This window comes from Camelus bactrianus, chromosome 3 (assembly GCF_048773025.1).
Source record: "Camelus bactrianus isolate YW-2024 breed Bactrian camel chromosome 3, ASM4877302v1, whole genome shotgun sequence".
Lineage (NCBI taxonomy): Eukaryota > Metazoa > Chordata > Mammalia > Artiodactyla > Camelidae > Camelus > Camelus bactrianus.
In genome coordinates this window covers 78,132,681-78,150,633 of record NC_133541.1, presented here as the reverse complement: position 1 = coordinate 78,150,633, position 17,953 = coordinate 78,132,681, and the positions used below count along the sequence as shown (strand labels likewise).

Below are 17,953 nucleotides of genomic sequence, written 5' to 3'. Positions count from 1 at the left end.
TTTCTTTGCCTATGAAAGTAATGTAATGAGACTGATAGCCTTATAGGTATGAAATTTAAGTAAAATAATGTGCATAAAGCTTTTAGCAAAAGCTTGGTCCACAGTAAGTGCTTAATAACACATGGTAGTGATGGCTGGTACCACTACTATTGAGATAATTATTATTAGTGTGTTCCAATTGTATAATCTTCTCAAGATTCTTTCTTTTTTCAGTTTTCTAGTAGAATAGAGTACAAGCATTTAGCTCCTTTACTAAATGGCCCATTAGATGGATAAACAGAAGGTATGAATGATGTGAATCAGTGTGTAACAAAGCACTTCCTCAGAGGAGTTCAACTTACAATAAGATGGCATTTCAGCAGGATCCAGAGCCATTAAGCCTTGAGTATAGCTAATTTTCTGTAACAGTAATTTCACAGGCAAAAGTTTGGAAGATAATTTAAAAGTTAAATACTGTGTTTTGGGATAGGTTCCAACATTCAAGGGAACATTTTAAAGAATAAATCACACAGATGGTCAGAACCTATGGCGTATTCAACATATTATTCACAGAAATGTAAATGTTTCAAGGTTAAATTTTGAGAAGCAGAATCTAAGACTAGAATGCAAAGTGTATGTGTGAGAAATTATGTTTTTCTTTTTTTTTTTAGTGTATAACATATCATCTTTTTTCTTTTTTTTTAACATTTTTTATTGATTTATAATCATTTTACAAAATTGTAGAATAGATAAACAAGATTACACTGTATAGCACAGGGAAATATACACAAAATGTTATGATAACTCACAGAGAAAAAAATGTGACAATGAGTGTGTATATGTCCATGAATGACTGAAAAATTGTGCTTAACACTGGAATTTGACACAACATTGTAAAATTATGTTTTTCAATATGGATTTTCCCCTGTATCTATCATCATGTCAAATTCTATGAAATTAGATATATATTCCAAAACATAGAGCAATATGCCACATATATTTATTTAGATTTTAAAGACATTATATTCCATGAAAAGTGCTCTCCTGCAGAGCTGTATTAGCATTATCATTTTTGTAAGTAATGTGATTCAACAGTGTCTTGAATTATTAAATGTATTCGAAGCCCTATTATCTTTTAGAAACCAAGGATAAAAGGCCAGTTCTAAAACAGTCCCACATTCAGAATGCTTGAATCCTAAACAAGTTTTCATAAACAACTGGATTCAAGTCAATGAATAAACACTATGCCTGTTATATGTAATGGATACAAAGGGGTATATGGAGTATATGTGCATGTGAGGTGGTAGTGGAGGGCAGAGGGAAAGGATAGTAGATAAGATGAACAAGTCATTATTCCTGCCTATTTCAGGAGCCAGGTCCATGTACAACCACCTATGATACAGTGTGGTTAGTGCTTCATGATAGTGGTAGAAAGTGCCATGAGAGTCCAGGGAAGAAAGTAGTTTGTTGAAATTCTAAATATATATATCTCAGGAAGAGAAAAAGTTAACAATGAGAACAAATATATGCATTTAGCTTCAGAATTTATTACTATTTATTACAGGTGAGTGAAGGAGGGAGGTAGAACCTTAGAGTAGAGTCCAGAAGCTCTCTAAGAATTGGACTAGGGAGTCATAGAATCAAAACAGTCCAAATGGTCCATCTGTTTGGCCTAAAGAGAGAAGTGCAGAAAATTATCAGAAGCCCATAAGACTGCTTAGCTTAATGGACTTTTGTACAGATTGAAACTTAAAGGACCCAGAATCCCAAAGACCAATAAGGAAGACTTATACAGATACCTGGCAATATGGACAGGCTTAGACTGGGAGTTTAAACAGCTTTCGTTCCACTGTTGCTACAACCTCTCCAAGTTTTGTGCACAACTGTAAATGGGGGAAATGCTCATGCTGTTTACCTCATAGGAAAAGAGCTGTGAAAACTGACATGCACCTGCTCAAGTTACCGAGCTTCAAGGAAAAGAAGGGATTCTTAGACATCTCAGTAGAAGAAAGTAGATCATCTCTAAGAAGGGAAATATCAAGTTGATGTCAGATTTCTACAAGGTAGCTTTCAGTGCAAGGAGATTACAGAGGAATGGGTATAGACCCTTGGGGTTAGGACCAAGGGTCTCATTAATGTTACAATAGATACTGTAAGTATAAAGTGATCACAAAAGTCATGAAAGAACTTGGGGAATATATTGTTGCTACGTCCTTCTGGGAACAGAAAGAAACAAGTAAACCCAAAGCAAAACAAACAAACAAACAAAACCCCAACTACTTGGATGAATAAATCCAGCCAACTAAAAACAGAAAGATAAAAACTGTGGTAAGGGGCTGGTGATGGGCATCTAGTCCATTTAAATGTAGAACCCAAACAAACAAGTAAGATGCAGAATATTAATGATGTAAACCATACCAATGTAAAACAGAGATGCAACAAGAAAGAATTTGAAGGTGGAGGTCAATGGAAGGAAGTAGATGGGTATTAATTTCCTTATCTTTTTCAGTGGAGAGATAATATATACTGCTTAAGTTTAATAAAATATAGAGGTTGAAGGATATTGTTTAAAGCTGTAAAAGGAATCACCAGAGAACTAAAACTATAAATGCACATACAAGCTCACTAAAATAAAAACAAAGAAAAAAATTTTCCATGTATATTAAATAGCTATTGAACAAACAAATGTGGATTAAATGAACAAAGATGGATCAAACTGATAAGTGTGGATTAAAGAGTTACTAAACTAAGAAAAGGACAAGAATAAAACAAAAAACTATAAAAGTATTTTAAGAGTAAATATATGATTATAAGTATATACATAGAAAGAGAGAGGAAGGGAGAGAGAGAGAATACTATAGGACCTCCTAAGAAAGATATAAAACATAAAATCTTAGAACTTATGGAAAAAAACCCTTACCAATTTGATTCCCTCAAAAGAAAATTATTCAAGACAACATAAACAATCAAACCAAGGAGAAAACATTTACTGTATCTATCCATCTGTCTATATGATATATATTATATATAAAGATTTATGTAAAATATTATACATATATGATAAAGATTAAAATTTGAACATATATAGAGCTCCTACATACCAACAAGAGAAAGACACATAAAATACATAAAAAGCACTGAAAAAAGCAAAGAACAGAAACAAGAATACAATGATCATAACTGGTCACAAGCACATGCTGGCAAAGAGGCAGCAAACTACGAGCAGTACTGTAGACTGGTAAAGCCTTGTAATTTAGCAGCAACCATAAAAAAAGTAAAATAAAGATATTCTTTGTCTGACAGAAGCCACTTCTTGGAATGCATCTTAAAGAAATAATTTTACTTGTGCATAAATATGCCTACAAGGATATTTATTATTATATTATTTACAATTTTTAAAATTGGAAAAATCTTAAATAAACATGTGGGAACTGGATAAATAAATTATAGAACCCACAGTATGAAAAACCATGTAGCAATTAAAAGAATGAAGACAATCCACTGGCACTAAAATATGATAGAATTATGGTCCCAAAGAAGACTCCATGCTCCAATCCCGGGGACTGTGAACATGCCATGTACAATGGCAAAGGGTCTTTGTAGGTGTAGTTAGGTTAACTAATCACTGTTGTCTTAAAATAGAGATTATCCTGGATTATCCAGATGGGCCCAGTGTAATTGCATGAGCCAAAAGCAGAAGAGGAAGGCAGAAGAGTCAGTCAAACAGGTACAAAGCAAAAGAAGGATTTGATGTGCTATTGCAGGTGTGAAGATGGAGAAGGACAAATGTCAAAGGCAACCACAGGGAACTGCCAACAAACTGAATAAGCTTGGAAGTAGATTCTTCCCCAGAGCCTCCAGAGAGAAGTGCAGCCCTGTGGATGACTTGATTTTGGAATTGTGAGAATCTGGTCATGCTATGCCTAACTTCTAATCTACAGAACTGAGAGATAATATATGGTGCTGTTTTCAGTGTTCAAGTTTGTGGTAACTTTTGGTGTAGCAATAGAAAACTAATATATACATGGAAAAAAATTCTAAGGCACATTATTAAGGGAAAAATTAGAGAGCAATATGAAAAAACAAATGTGTGTAAGTATACTGCATATTTTTGTGTGTGTGTGCCAAGATGCCACACATAGCCTCAGCCACAGCCATCATTTCTTCTTTTTGACCATTGACCTGTGTTTCAGCTTGTTTTCTATGCTATGGAAAATAGTTTTGAAAACCTTTGAAAATACTTGTTGTGGTTAATGCTCTGAAGTAGCCGAACTGATTTCCTAACATGTAAGAAAAATGGAAAAAGCAGGAGAAAATGATGGAAGAGCATGAGAACACAAATTAAGTGCTACACAATAAAAAACAAACCAACCAAAACACTTGTCGGTAAATGAGTCTTTGACAGGCCTGAAAACCAATGACATTCAAATTTACCCCTGTATTTGGGTCAAACTTTGGATTACTAATGTACTTTCCTATAGAATCCATATTATGACTTGATTAGGTTGAATAAGTTAGAAAACTAATGCATCACATCTTGATTATACAAGTAGGTTGGTCTGGGTGTAAAAGGCAGAATTCTAAGAATGACCCCTCTATGAAATTAGCTCTGACATTATTTTAAATGCCCTCCCCTTTGAGTATGGGTGGAATCTATGAATATGATGAGGCAGCATTCCTAGGATTATATTAACTTACATGACAAAAAAGACAGTGTTCAGATAGGTTTAATCAAATCACGTGTACCACTGAAAAGTACAGAGCTTTCTCTGGCTGGCAGCAGCAAAGGAAGTCAGGGATTTGAAGCACGGTAATTTTGAAGATGGAGGGAGGCATGCGCCGAGGAATGAGGCAGCCTTTAGGAGCTGAGAGAAGCCTCTGGCTGACAAGCAGTGAGGAAATAGGGACTTTGGTCAAACAACTACATGCAAGTGAATTTGGCCAACAACCCAAATGAGCTTGGAAGCAGATTCTTCTCCAGAGCCTCCATATAAAAGCCTGGACAACCAATAACTTGGTTTCCACCTTGTAAGACTCTAAGCAGAGAACATACTAGAGTCCACTGGACATCAGACCTGTAAAGCTGAGAGATAACAAGTTGTTCTAAGCAGTTAAATTTGAAGCAATTTGTTAGTCAGGAGTAGAAAACTAACACACTGGGTATTTTGCAGTTAGTAAATGGTGAACTGAATAACACAAATATAAACTCTTGGCACACAAGTGTGATGTATCTCTCATTGACTTCACAGTGGTAGGGACTAAATATATGCTCAATAAATATTTTTAGTTTGGTTAGGTGGTGAGTAAATGCATGAAAATGAACAATCTTTTATCAGGTAACTCTTCTAACAAATTACTTATGGAATGTCCATATGTATCTGAATGTTGGACACAGTACAAAGAGGTCCAAGATCTCAGGGAATTTATATTCTAGTTTCAAATAGGAGCTCAAAATTCCAGGGACTAGTTTCTCATATTGGAGCAACAGGTCATTGGAGCACCATAAATGAAGGCTCATAGAGAGAGAGGATCATGAGGTCAGCATGGGGACTTTCCAGGCAGGACTTTGAGGGCCATGCACAGAGGATGACTGTGACAAGGAGACTCTGGAGGGTTAAGGGGGGAAATGCTGTGATATGATGTATACTTTTTTATAAATCAGAAAGGATCCTAAACATCCAAAGAAAGTCTTTTAAATATCACAAATAAATGTGAAGAAAACTGATCACTACAGAGATGCCAATGCAATAATCTCCAACTTGCAGGTATGCTGTATCCAATTTAGAGCTGGAAGTTACAGTGCCCCTCTTATTTGTAGCGGATATGTGTCAAGACCTGCAGTGGATGCCTGAAACCATGAATAGTACCAAGCCCTATATATACTGTTTTTCCTATACACACATACCTATGAAAAGTTCAGTTTATAAATTAGGCAAAGTAAGAGATTAACAATCACTAACAATAAAATAGAATAATTATAATGATATACTGTAATAAAAGTTATGTGAATGTGGTCTCTCTTAAAATGATTTTTTTATTGCATAGAAACTCTAGTCTGTTTCTTTAATTACTTTATCTCTCTCAAAATATCTTACTGTAAAAATTTAATGCCTTTTCCATCTTAAGCATTTTTCACACATTGTGGCCATAATTTTTGCAGTTTGAGGGGCTATAGAAAACTAGCATTAATTTCTTTTTTCCTTCTTCACAATTTCAGGCATAGAAGATTCGTCCTTACCATAGATCTCAGTAACCTCAGCACACTTGTTTTTCTTTTCTTTCCTTATTAAGTCAAGAACTTTCACCTTTTCACTTAAAGGAGGCACTTTATGGCTCTCTTTGGCATACCCAAATTACCAACATCTCTATTCTTGTGCTTTAAAGGGAGCCATTACCAAGTAAAATAGGGATTACTTGAACACAAGCACTGCGATACTGTGACAGTCGATCTGATAACCTAGGTGGCAACTAAGTGACTAGTGGGATATGCTGAACAAAGGGATGAGTCATATCCTGAGCGGGATGGAGCCAGATAGTGCAAGATTTCACCACAATACTCAGAATGGCAAGCAATTTAAAACTACAAGTTGTTTATTCCTGGAATTTTCCACTTAATATTATCAGATCACAGTTGACTGTGGGTAACTGAAACCAAGCATGGCAAAACCTCAGATAAGGGGGGGCTACTGTACTTTCAACTCAACATATACTGCAACATAAAGAAAACAAAGGACAGATAAATGTGACTCACCCTTGTCTACATTCCAAGTTATGTATGTATATACTACCTATTTTCTTGGTGTATCATTTGCCAATATAATCATACAACTAATACATAACTTTTAAAACACTTGGAATGTTCTATTAATAAAATGTGAGTTTTGACTATTTTTAAGTGTCCAGAGCACAGATAAGTAGTCATCTACTTAATCTACCAACTGCTTATAACATAGTAGGCAGAGCCCTGACATTCCAGAAGAATTTTATGGATTGATGATATATAGGGAACGATTTCCTTGGAAAAAAATAAACAGCAAAATAAATAATTGGGAGGAAAGACTGAGATCAGAAGTCATGGAAGATTAGTATTAAATATATGGCGTGTAAAATGCATTAAAATTACATCACACTTCTTTCAATGAGCCAAAAATAAAGAGGATATTCACAGAAGGGCCTTAGATTACATTTACAAAAAGCAGAAAAATAAAGTGAGACACTAGAATAAGGAAGTGTATTCCTGTCCTAGGCCAAGAAGACATTTTGAAAACTCTAGTGGTTACTGAAATCTTTTTTAAAAATAGGCAAAGAAGTTAATAATTGTTAGGGTATCCAACACTGCATATATTGCAATGGTGTTTCCATTTCTTTAGCACTTTGGATGGTGATGATTCTCTGCAATTTACAAAGTAAAGAGAGGAGAGGAGAGAAAGAAGGAAGAAGGGAAAGAGGATGAAAGTGGGGAGGGGAATAAACAGATATATTAAGGGGATGGTTGCACTTAGATGTATTAAAATTTTTGTGTATTTTTCTTTTTTGTAGTCACAACATCTGGGCTTCCAACTGGCATTCAGTGAATTGAGGCTAGTGCCAATTAGTCAATGGACTAAATGTTTTGTGTCTACCCAGAATTCATATGTGAAGCCCTAATCCCCAATGTGATGGAGGTGAAGTCTTTAGAGCTAACTAGATTCAGATGAGGTCTTGAGGATGGAGCCCCCAAGACAGGATTAAGGCCCTTAAAAGAAGATGAAGAGACCAGAGCTTGCTGTCTCTCTCATGAGGACACAGCAAGAAGGTTGTAGTCTATAAATTAGGATAGAGCCCTCACTAAGAATCTGACCATGCTGGCATCCTCATCTGAGACTTTTAACCTCCGAAACTATGAGGAATAAATGTTTTTTGTTCAAGACACCCAATCTGTGGTATTCTGTTATAGCAGCCTGAACAGGTTAATACACCTACAAAGAACTGCCCTGCCCAAATGAAACTAGTCTTCCTGTTGTTTCCATTGAGAATCTCTGCATTTTAACCAAAGTGAATAAACTGGATTTTTGTGCGCATTCCTTATTCAGAAACTATACACTTGAGATGGGACTGAAGAGAGTGACTAAAACAGGAAAACAAAGCTAACGTTCTGTTTCCATGACCAGTGCAATGTATAGGCTATGACCTAGGCCTGTACTTATTTGTTAACTTGACATCTCCATTGAATTATGTATTTCTCATTTATGAGGCAGGCAAAATACTTTGTAAAATTTTTGTAAAATTTGTTCTTAAATTATTTAATAATACTAAAATCAAAATTCCATGTTCAAGGAATAAAGTTAACAGAATATTATTACAATGTTGCCTGAAAGTTCTTTTTCTGGCCCAGAAATAAAAAAAAATTCTACCTGACTCTTTCAGAGAATTGTTCATTTTCTCCCACACTACTTCTGAATTAACCATTCCCAAAATAAAAATTCTCTTCATAATTACATGACAGTAAAGCAGTTCCCAGTATCACACACAAACTCCATGATGACAGTGAGACAGAAAAATGACCTTTCCTCCCTTGGTTCTCCTTTTATTAAGGGAAAACTTGTCCCAGAACTCACAAGCAGACAGCCCCTCAGAACTCATTGGCCAGGGCCAGGTCATATGCCCTTGCCTAGCTGCAAAGGAGGCTGGGAAAAAAGTTCTGGCATTTTCCATGCTTTAAAAAATAGATTGGTTCTGTCAACAAGAAATAAGAGGTCAGGTGGAAGAAGGCTTAAGTGTGGCAAATAATGTAAAGTTGAATAACTATATATTTCTCATTAAACCTATAAATGTTATCAAGCATAGTACTTGGTACTAAATACAAGGTAGTAATTTTTTTTATTACTATTGCACTTGTTTCAGTTTTACTGACCTCTTAGAATCATTAGTAAAGACTATGAAGATTTTAGAAGATTCTGTGAATAGAAACAGAAACTTTGAGAATTTATTTTTGTTTTCAAATAATTTCCTGTACCATTTATTAAGCTATTGTTTCTCAATTTTAAATCTATCCTCTATAGTTCACTTTGTGAAGCTGGAACTTGAGTTACAAGTCACACTTTTCCTCCTTCTGCTGCTTCCTATTTGGCTCTGCTATTAGAGTGCACTAGGGAGAGAGTAGAAGGCTTAAAGAGGATGAAGGGACTTGCACCCTTTCTGAGTCTGTCTTTCTGATTGTTCTTCCCATGTACCCTAGAAACACTTTATCATTCTGAGAGCAGCTGCCATTTCCAGTCTGCAGTTTTTCCAAAGCTCATAGAACAAATCCCAGTGTCCTCTTAAGCACACCAGCACTAGTTGGCTAGAACACCATTCTTAAGATCTGAGTGCCAGCTTCATGAGCAATTCTTCTTGAGCTCAGAAATAAGAAACCAGCACGAGCCAAGCAGTGAGCCTTCACACAGGTCTACCGAGCACCTCCTTTAAGTTTCTAAGTATTTTTTAATTTTTAAAAATTTTTGTTACTTTAAAATTTAATTTAATTTAATTTTAAATTGAAGTATAGTCAGTTTACAGTGTTGTGCCAATTTCTGGTGTACAGCATAATGTTTCAGTCATAAATACATTTGTGTTCATTTTCTTTTTTATTATAGCTACTACAAGATATTGAATATAGTTTCCTGTGTTATACAGAAGAAATTTTTTAAAAATCTATTTTTATATATAGTGGTTAACATTTGTAAATCTCTAACTCCCAAATTTATTCCTCCTCACCTCCTTTCCCTGGTAACCATAAGACTGTTTACTATGACTGTGAGTCTGTCTCAGTTTTGTAGATGAGTTCATAGAGTCCTTTTTCTTTCCTCTTTTTTAGATTCCACATATGAGTGGTATCATATGCTATCTTTCTTTCTCTTTCTGGCTTACTTCACTTAGTAAGATGATATCCGGGTCCATCCATGTTGCTGCAAATGGCATTATTTTACTCTTTTTATGGCTGAGTAATAATTCATTGTATAAATATATGACAGCTTCTTTACCCAGTCATCTGTTGATGGACATTTTGGTTGTTTCCATGTCTTGACTATTGTAAATAGTGCTACTATCAACACTGGGGTGCACGTATCTTTTTGAATTAGAGTTCCCTCTGGATATATGCCATGAGTGGGACTGCTGGATCATACGGTAAGTCTATTGTTTAGTCTTTTGTAAACTTCTAAGTTTTAATCATCTCAAACCTCTTCATTTGGTTTTCTCAGTCCAAGAGGTGGCTTCTTCCCAAATCTGCCACCTCTGCAATACCTTAGCTCAGTGTTCCCATTTTGCCTTTCCAGTCCTTCAATATCAAGTGATCAGTTCTTTACCAATTGATTCTCTAACCTACTAAATATGTTCTTTTTTTAGGGGAAATTACAGGTTTTTAAAGATTTACCCAAAGGAGCTTATACTATTTCATGTTTGTCTGCATCCTTATAATAATTTCCATTTCCTATTTTTCTTCAATGTTCAGATACTATATTGGTTTCTATAACTTTAAACAGTTAGATGCTTTTGTTTGCAGTTCTTCACTCCCATCACCATTACATTTAAAACAATTCAATCCAAAAATCTATGTGCTGGGATACTAGACATATTTAATAGCTCTTCAACCATCTCCTTGTATTTTATTCATTTCAGTATGTACTCTATACAAGTTTCTTTAGGCTCCAAGTTCATGGCTTTGAAATTAAGACATACCCAAGAGAACTGTTGCTAGAAAAAGAGGGAAGGTCACATCAGGGGTGAAAAAGAGAAAGACTGTGATTTTTTTTCAAAATAGAGAAAACAGTTGGATATTAATGGTGACGAAGAAAGAACCAGAGGTGGAGGCAACAGTGAGCTGCCAAAAGAGATGAAATATTCTCTGGTTATCTTTATAAGTAAATGGAAAAGGAGGGCTTTAAGATTTGGCATTGTGCTTTATGATAGATAACATCATGTGTCTTCTCGAATGTCCAGATTGATTAGATCATCTAACTTGAGACTATCTGGAATTCATTTCAAGAAGACAGGATACTCAAGAAAGCTTAAGGATCTGCACTCAAAGGCTAACTGAATGAATTTAAACCCAAAGAGGGAAATGTCTTTCATATTCACTTTAAAAGCTTTCAAAAATGCTATTTAAAGCTGAAAAGCATAAGGAGCACAATTACAGTCAAATACTGTGTAATATTTAGAGCAAGAATTGGGATGAAGTGGGGAGGAAGGAAAGGATTGAAAGATTTGTTGCCTAAGAGGTATAATTATACCTGCAACAGATTTCCTAAGAAATTTTCAATCTTTAAGTTTTCTCCTTCTGTACTTTAAAAAACTAGTCTAGATCTTAAAAATGTGTTATCCAGAGGAAATGTGAGATATATCACTGATTACTTTGAGTTCCCAACTGTCCTATTTTTTATAGCTATCTATAGCTACGCAGTTGACAATAAACTATTTCATAAATGCCAGCTACTTCTCGCAAGTTTTAAATTGCCTGCTTTCTACCTGTGAAACACAGAGGGAACTTACTTTAATTTTTTTCCTTTAAGTTAACTCTTAGTTGCAGCAATTAGAGAAAAATTGATTTCTATAAAACTTCTTTCAAAGAATGTTTGACTTGAATGTGGTAACCTACTTTCTAAACTGGAGCTTTGTAGAGCTTTAGCTGTGTGAGTAGGTAAAATAAGACACTTTTTGTTTTAAATTTAGGGGTACCAATAGACTAATTAATCCATTTTTGCAGACCTGGAATAGAGTTCCTGGAACTGTAGCACCTCAGTTGGCAGCCCTTTTTTCCCTTAATTGATGTAACTCCAGTAAGTGCAAAATTCTGATACTGAAATATCCATTTCTCATTCACTGAATCAGAATAAATTTCTCCCAGTCAGCTATCTGAGATATCACTAAACTGAAGCATGTCCACTGATAAGCCAAAAGAGTCAAAAGCTGACCTAAAAGGATGGAGGCAACCAGAAAAAAACATATTGAAGAGAGTGAGTTTTGAATGGAAGGAAAAGAACTAAATGATAGTAGGCAGCAGAAAAGAACCTCATGAATGGGAGAAAATCATATAGCTTTGTTTCATATGAATGGAACAGAAAAATGGTAGTAAGGATATTTTAGTAAATATGTCATCATCTAGAAAGACAAAATATAGAATAGTGCTTTTTTGACTATTTGATAAATTTTCATTTATTTATTCAGTAAATATTTATTTGGCACTTACTATTGCCATTTGATTTTATTTTAGTACTTAGCTGTGGAGTGCATATATATACATACATACACAGATTCACGTCTAATACTCTGAAAGTGAATATACTGAGCCTGAAGTTGCTTATTCTCTTTTCCCTCCTTTTTGAACATTGCTATAACTTCCATACCTTATTTTGTCTTTTTCACAACTCTGTTAGGTTGAATGTTACACCTATTTCACATGAGGACATTGAGGCTCAGAGGTGTTTAGTGATAGACCCAAGCTTGCATATCTAGAAACTGAACCTAGCTCTGTTTGGCTCCCAAAGTACTCTTAACTGTTATACTGCCTGCCTGATTTAGGTAAAGTGATAGTGGGCCACAGCCAGCAAGTCTACCTGAGTAAATAATTTATGATATATAGTAATGAGAAATGAAGTTTTAAAATGAGTATTCAATAAAGGCATAAAACTGCCATTACTGAACTCAGAAGTGACAAAATAAAAACAGCGATTGCGAAAGAGGATTCTTGACATATATTTAGGGATAGGAACTGGAAGAAACTAGAAGTGTTTTTTTAAAAAAAAAAAGCATGCCAGAAATAGTCATAGCATGACACAGGGAGCAGGATTATGTTCATGGACATTTGAAGAAAGATTCAACTACAGTCAGGAAGGTGGATTTGAGGAGGAAAGGTAATGGAAGAGCTAAAAATCATTCCCCAGTTGCCAGTGGAAACCAGGAATGGTAAATATATTGCATTTGATGGAGTGGATGTTTTAGGTGTGGTGAGAAGATGAATTTGATATTCAAAATTTGTAAAATTAGGAACTGCATTGTGTATGTAAAGTTTTATGACATCATCTTCAGCTTTTATTCACCCCAAACTCAAACTTTTTTATCCCCCACCATAGCAAAGAGACCAAAATACTTTTATAGGAAGGAATTGTTTGGAAAGTCTGGGCTATAAAGCCAATTGAACTTGGTGTTGATAGCTCAAGAATGGATTTGGTTGGATCACAGTCTGCTACTTCTAGCAGCCTAGTGCAAAGACTGGGAGACTTTTTTTTTCCTTCCACAATTGGTACATAAACTAGTTAGATTATCAGGGTCCATTCTTCCTTCCCTCTCTTCTGTTTTGTTGTAGGTAAAATTCATAGGACTTGTGCTTGTGTCACTGTGGCTGATAACTCAAGATATTGAATAATGATTTCAGTTAGAGAGCTGAGTCTGAATAAAAGATTATAACTAATTCTGGCTATATTTTACAGATTTGTCTCTTCCACTGATTCTGACAAATATTTCCCTTTGGGCTCCATCCTGTTTGTTCAGAGAATAATTTGTTTGGCTTTGTATTCAATAAATGAATCACCAAAGTAACCTAGCATGTATTAGATACCTTTAAACATATAGGAAGGTTTTCATCATTGGAGTCTGTTTTACCTAGGCAAATATTTCCTTATTAACTCAATCTAAACAAGCTTCTCAAAATTATATTTTGTTGTAAATGTGTGAGCATGTTTCAATCATTAACTTACAAAATTTTATCCCAATTTAAAATGTTAACTTGTATTTCTTCTTTTAAAAAAATACAATTGTCAGAATTTTTCCTTCTAATTTACTCATTTCTTCTCTTGAAAGAAAAATTAATAATCTCTATGCTCCAAGGTCTATACTTATGACATTTAACCTTTTCTCATTTCCTTACCAAACAACAAAAACAATAAACAAACTAAAGAAATTGAAAGAAAGAGAAATGAACAACTACAGGCATCAAAATATGATTTGATTCACAGTAACAGAATGGAAATTATTTTGACAAATTTATGGCATTACACAAGAGGACTGCATCTTCCAGAGTTTGAGTAATCAATAGAAAACATAAATTTCTTCAACATACTTTCTAGTAAATATTTCATACTTCTTATCTATAAGCTTTATAGCTTGTCACAGATACACACTTCTTAAGTAATGATTCTGGAAAAGGAAGTGATTACCATGAGTGACACTATTGCTGTCACTTCATACTTACAGCGACCGCCTCCAGGATTTGTTTGACAGCATCTGCAGCATCTCGTTCACTGTAATACCCCTTTTCCACAATCCTAAAACAAACAAACAAATTAATAAAAACCCATGAAATGCTTCTCAGACACATGCATTCAGTTGAGTGGGTGTTAAAAGAAGTTAATTAGATTAATGTTAATGAAGATGTATCTAAACAATTGCAACAGGCTACCATAACACTTGGGGAAAGACGTCCATGAACTAGCACTCTAGAAGTCTTTCGGTTTATTTAGGAAAATGAGAAACATTGCTTAGGCTTGAACCATCCATCCTATCTGAGGACAAAAAAATTCTTTCCTTTTAAACTCTGTATTGCGAATTGTTTTAAATACATACCAAGTAGGCAAAATACTATGAACTATCCAATATAACTGTTTCACAGTTCCAGCACTAATTAATTCATGGCCAGTGTTGTTTTATCTAGTCAATTAATTATTTCCCTTCCCCCTCCTTATTTATTGTTTTGAAGCAAATATCAGACATCATATAATTTAACTCATAAATATTTAGGGAGATATCTCTAAAAGACAAAGGATTTTTAAAAATCATAACTACACTGTCATTATCATACCTATAAATTACAACACTTCCTTAACATTTTCAATATGCACTGTTTCAAATTTCCAATTGTCTTGGATATGCTAAAATTTGTCTGCTTGAATCATTATCCAAATAAGGTCCATACAATGGTTGGTTGATATGTCTCATTTTCTTTTACTTGTAACTCCTCTCTCCTATTCCTTTGCTCTTTCTCTCTCATTCGGTTTTCTTTTCCAAATAAATGACTTGCTCTTTTTGTATGGGTGTGGACAAGGAATTTCTCTTTGAAGTTAAAGTATTTCCTTTTTTTTTTTTTTGATTTCAGGTTTTTTCAGAATTATTATGCTTTGTATTTGTTTCCTTCCATTGCCTTGGTTTTCTTCTTGGTGGTATGCAATTATACACATGGTAGAGTTTTTCTACTTTATAGTCACAAATAAACAAAGTAAGAAATTAAAGAGAAGAAACAACAACTGACAAAACAGAGATACAAAAAATCATAAGAGAATACTATGAACAGTTATATGCCAACAAATTGAACAATGTAGAAGAAACGGAAAAATTTCTAGAAACATACCACCTCCCAAGACTGAATGAAGAAGAAATAGATAATCTGCACAGACCAATCACTAGTAGTGAAATTGAATTTGTAATTTAAAAAACTTCCAGCAAACAAAAGTCCAGGACCAGATGGCTTCACAGGGGAATTCTACCAAACATATAAAGAAGAGCTCATATCCTTCTCAAACTATTTAAAAAAATTAAACAGGATGGAACACTCCCAAATTCATTACACAAGGACACCATTAACCTGATAACAAAATTAGACAAAGATACTACAAAAAAATAAAATAACAGGCCAATATCTCTGATGAATATAGATGCAAAGATCCTCAACAAAATATTAGCAAATTCACCCTAACAATACATAAAAAGGATCACACATCATGATCAAGTTGGATTTATTCCAGGGTTACAAGGATGGTTCAACATACGAATCAATCAATGTGATAAACCACACTAACAAAAAGAAAGATAAAGATCACATGATCATTTCAATAAAAGCAGAAAAAGCAGCTGACAAAATTCAACATCAATTCATGAAAAAAAAAACTTTCATCAAAGTGGGTATAGAGGAAACATCTCAAAATATCTGCAAATGATACGACCAATAAGGTGTTAATATCCACAATATATATACAGCTCATACAACTCAATATCAAAAAACCCCAAACAATCCAATTAAAAAATGAGTGGGAGACCCAAATAGACATTTTTCCAAAAAGACAGACAAATGGCCAACAGGCACATGTAAAGATGCTCAAAATCATTAATTATCAGAGAAATGCAATCAGAATCACAATGAGGTATCACCTCATGCCTGTCAGAATGGCTATCAACAAAAGACCACAGATAAATGTTGGCAAGGATGTGGAGAAAAAGGAACCCTTGTACACTGTTGGTGGAAATGTAAATTGATGCAGCCACTGTGTAAAAGAAAATTAAAGATTCAAAAAACTAAAGGTTTTTTGAGTTTCCTCAAAAAAACTAAAGACAGAACTACCATATGATCCAGCAATTCCACTCCTGGGTATATATCCAAAAAAAATGAAAACACTAATTAGAAAAGATACATGTACACTCAGTGTTCATACAAGCATTATTTACAACAGCCAAGATATAGAAGCAACCAAGTGTCCATCAACAGTTGAATGGATAAAGAAGATATTATATACATATGTGTGTGTGTGTGTGTATATATGTGTGTGTGTGTGTTACACACACCTATACAGAATGGGATACTACCCAGCCATTAAAAAGAATGAAATTCTGCCACTGTAACAATGTGGGTGGATTGAGAATATTATGCTTAGTGAAATAAGTCAGACAGCGAAAGACAAATACTCCATGTTATCACTTATACATGGAATTAAAAAAATTAAATAAACAAATGTATATAACAAAACAGAAATAGACTCACAGATATAGAGAACAAACTAGTGGTTACCAGTGAAGAGATGGAAGAGGGGAGGGGCAAAATAGGGTTAGGGGATTAAGAGATATAAGCTACTATGTATAAAGTATATAAGCAACAAGGATATATTGCAGAGCACAGGGAAATAGAGCCACAATTTTGCAATAATTTTAAATGGAGTTTAATCGATAAAAATATTTAATCACTGTTGTACATATGAAACTAATATATATTATTAATCAGTTATACTTCAATAAAACTTTTTCTACTTTTGATTTATATTGTTTTTCTATAATTTTCTTAATTTTAGTTTTATTTTGCAATATTAATTTATAATTTCATCTATTTTGTAGGCATATCCTCCTGACATGCTTTCACTGCCTAAAGGAACCTTATTTTGCTCCTTATTTTCTGTTCTCTTATAATCATTTTGTATTGGAATTAACTGAGCTGCCTTTCTGCTATTTATTTTTAAGCAAAATTTGTTTTCTTTACCTTGACAGAGTGATGGGTCAAGATATCTTTTCTAATCTCATGGCTCTCGACTTTCTGGTTATTTTCATGAAGCATTCAAAAATAGGACCTCATACTTTCTAAGATTTCTCTTCTCCTTCACCTGGGACTTCATTTCCTTGCCTCTACCAACTCTACTCTGATTATGAGAGTCTCTTTCCAGCAGTTACTCCTCAATATGGGGCTTTTCCCCAAAGAGTCCTCAGATATTAGTTCCAAGAGTTCACAGGGACTTGACTGCATTAATTTCTTCAAAGCTTACTATAGGTGCAGCCCTTGCACTTCTCAGAAATTTGGATAGCAAAAAGCCCTTGGCTTTCTTCTTATATTGGCCCATTCTGCTTCCCAGTGATTCAAGTGTTCCTCTGTTCTTAGGTCCATCACATACCCTCTTGCTTCCTTTGCTTCTTCTCACATAGATGCTAATACACATGATTAGCGCATTTGTCATTAGTTTGTCCTCAATCACTTGTATTTTAGCTTCATGAGGATACCCTATCGCCTGGTTTTGTTACAGATAATGTCAGTGATGTTTTGGTTTTTCTGTTCTCGTTTCTCTGTCTATTCTTGTGGGGATGGTTGGGAAGATTGAAAAACTACTTGTGATTTCTATCTTCCCAGAATTTCAAAATAAAACACCTTTTTTGATAGCTCTGTAGATTATCAATTTGCATAAGATGTTTTCAGCTGACAAAAAGTTTGTGG

General features: G+C 34.4%; 1 protein-coding gene across 4 annotated transcripts in view; it reads right to left on the bottom strand.

Moving 5' to 3' along the window:
* CAMK4 (calcium/calmodulin dependent protein kinase IV) overlaps positions 1-17,953 on the bottom strand; it is a 199,647-nt gene that overhangs the window by 46,924 nt on the left and 134,770 nt on the right. For all 4 annotated transcript variants that reach the window (XR_012505574.1, XM_074360453.1, XM_010971479.3 and 1 more), the window contains one exon: positions 14,186-14,258. Coding sequence is in view for 3 of the 4 variants with exons in the window: in XM_074360453.1 (XP_074216554.1) it covers positions 14,186-14,258 (73 nt within the window). In the remaining variant the exon portion in view is untranslated. The remainder of the gene's footprint in view (positions 1-14,185; positions 14,259-17,953) is intronic.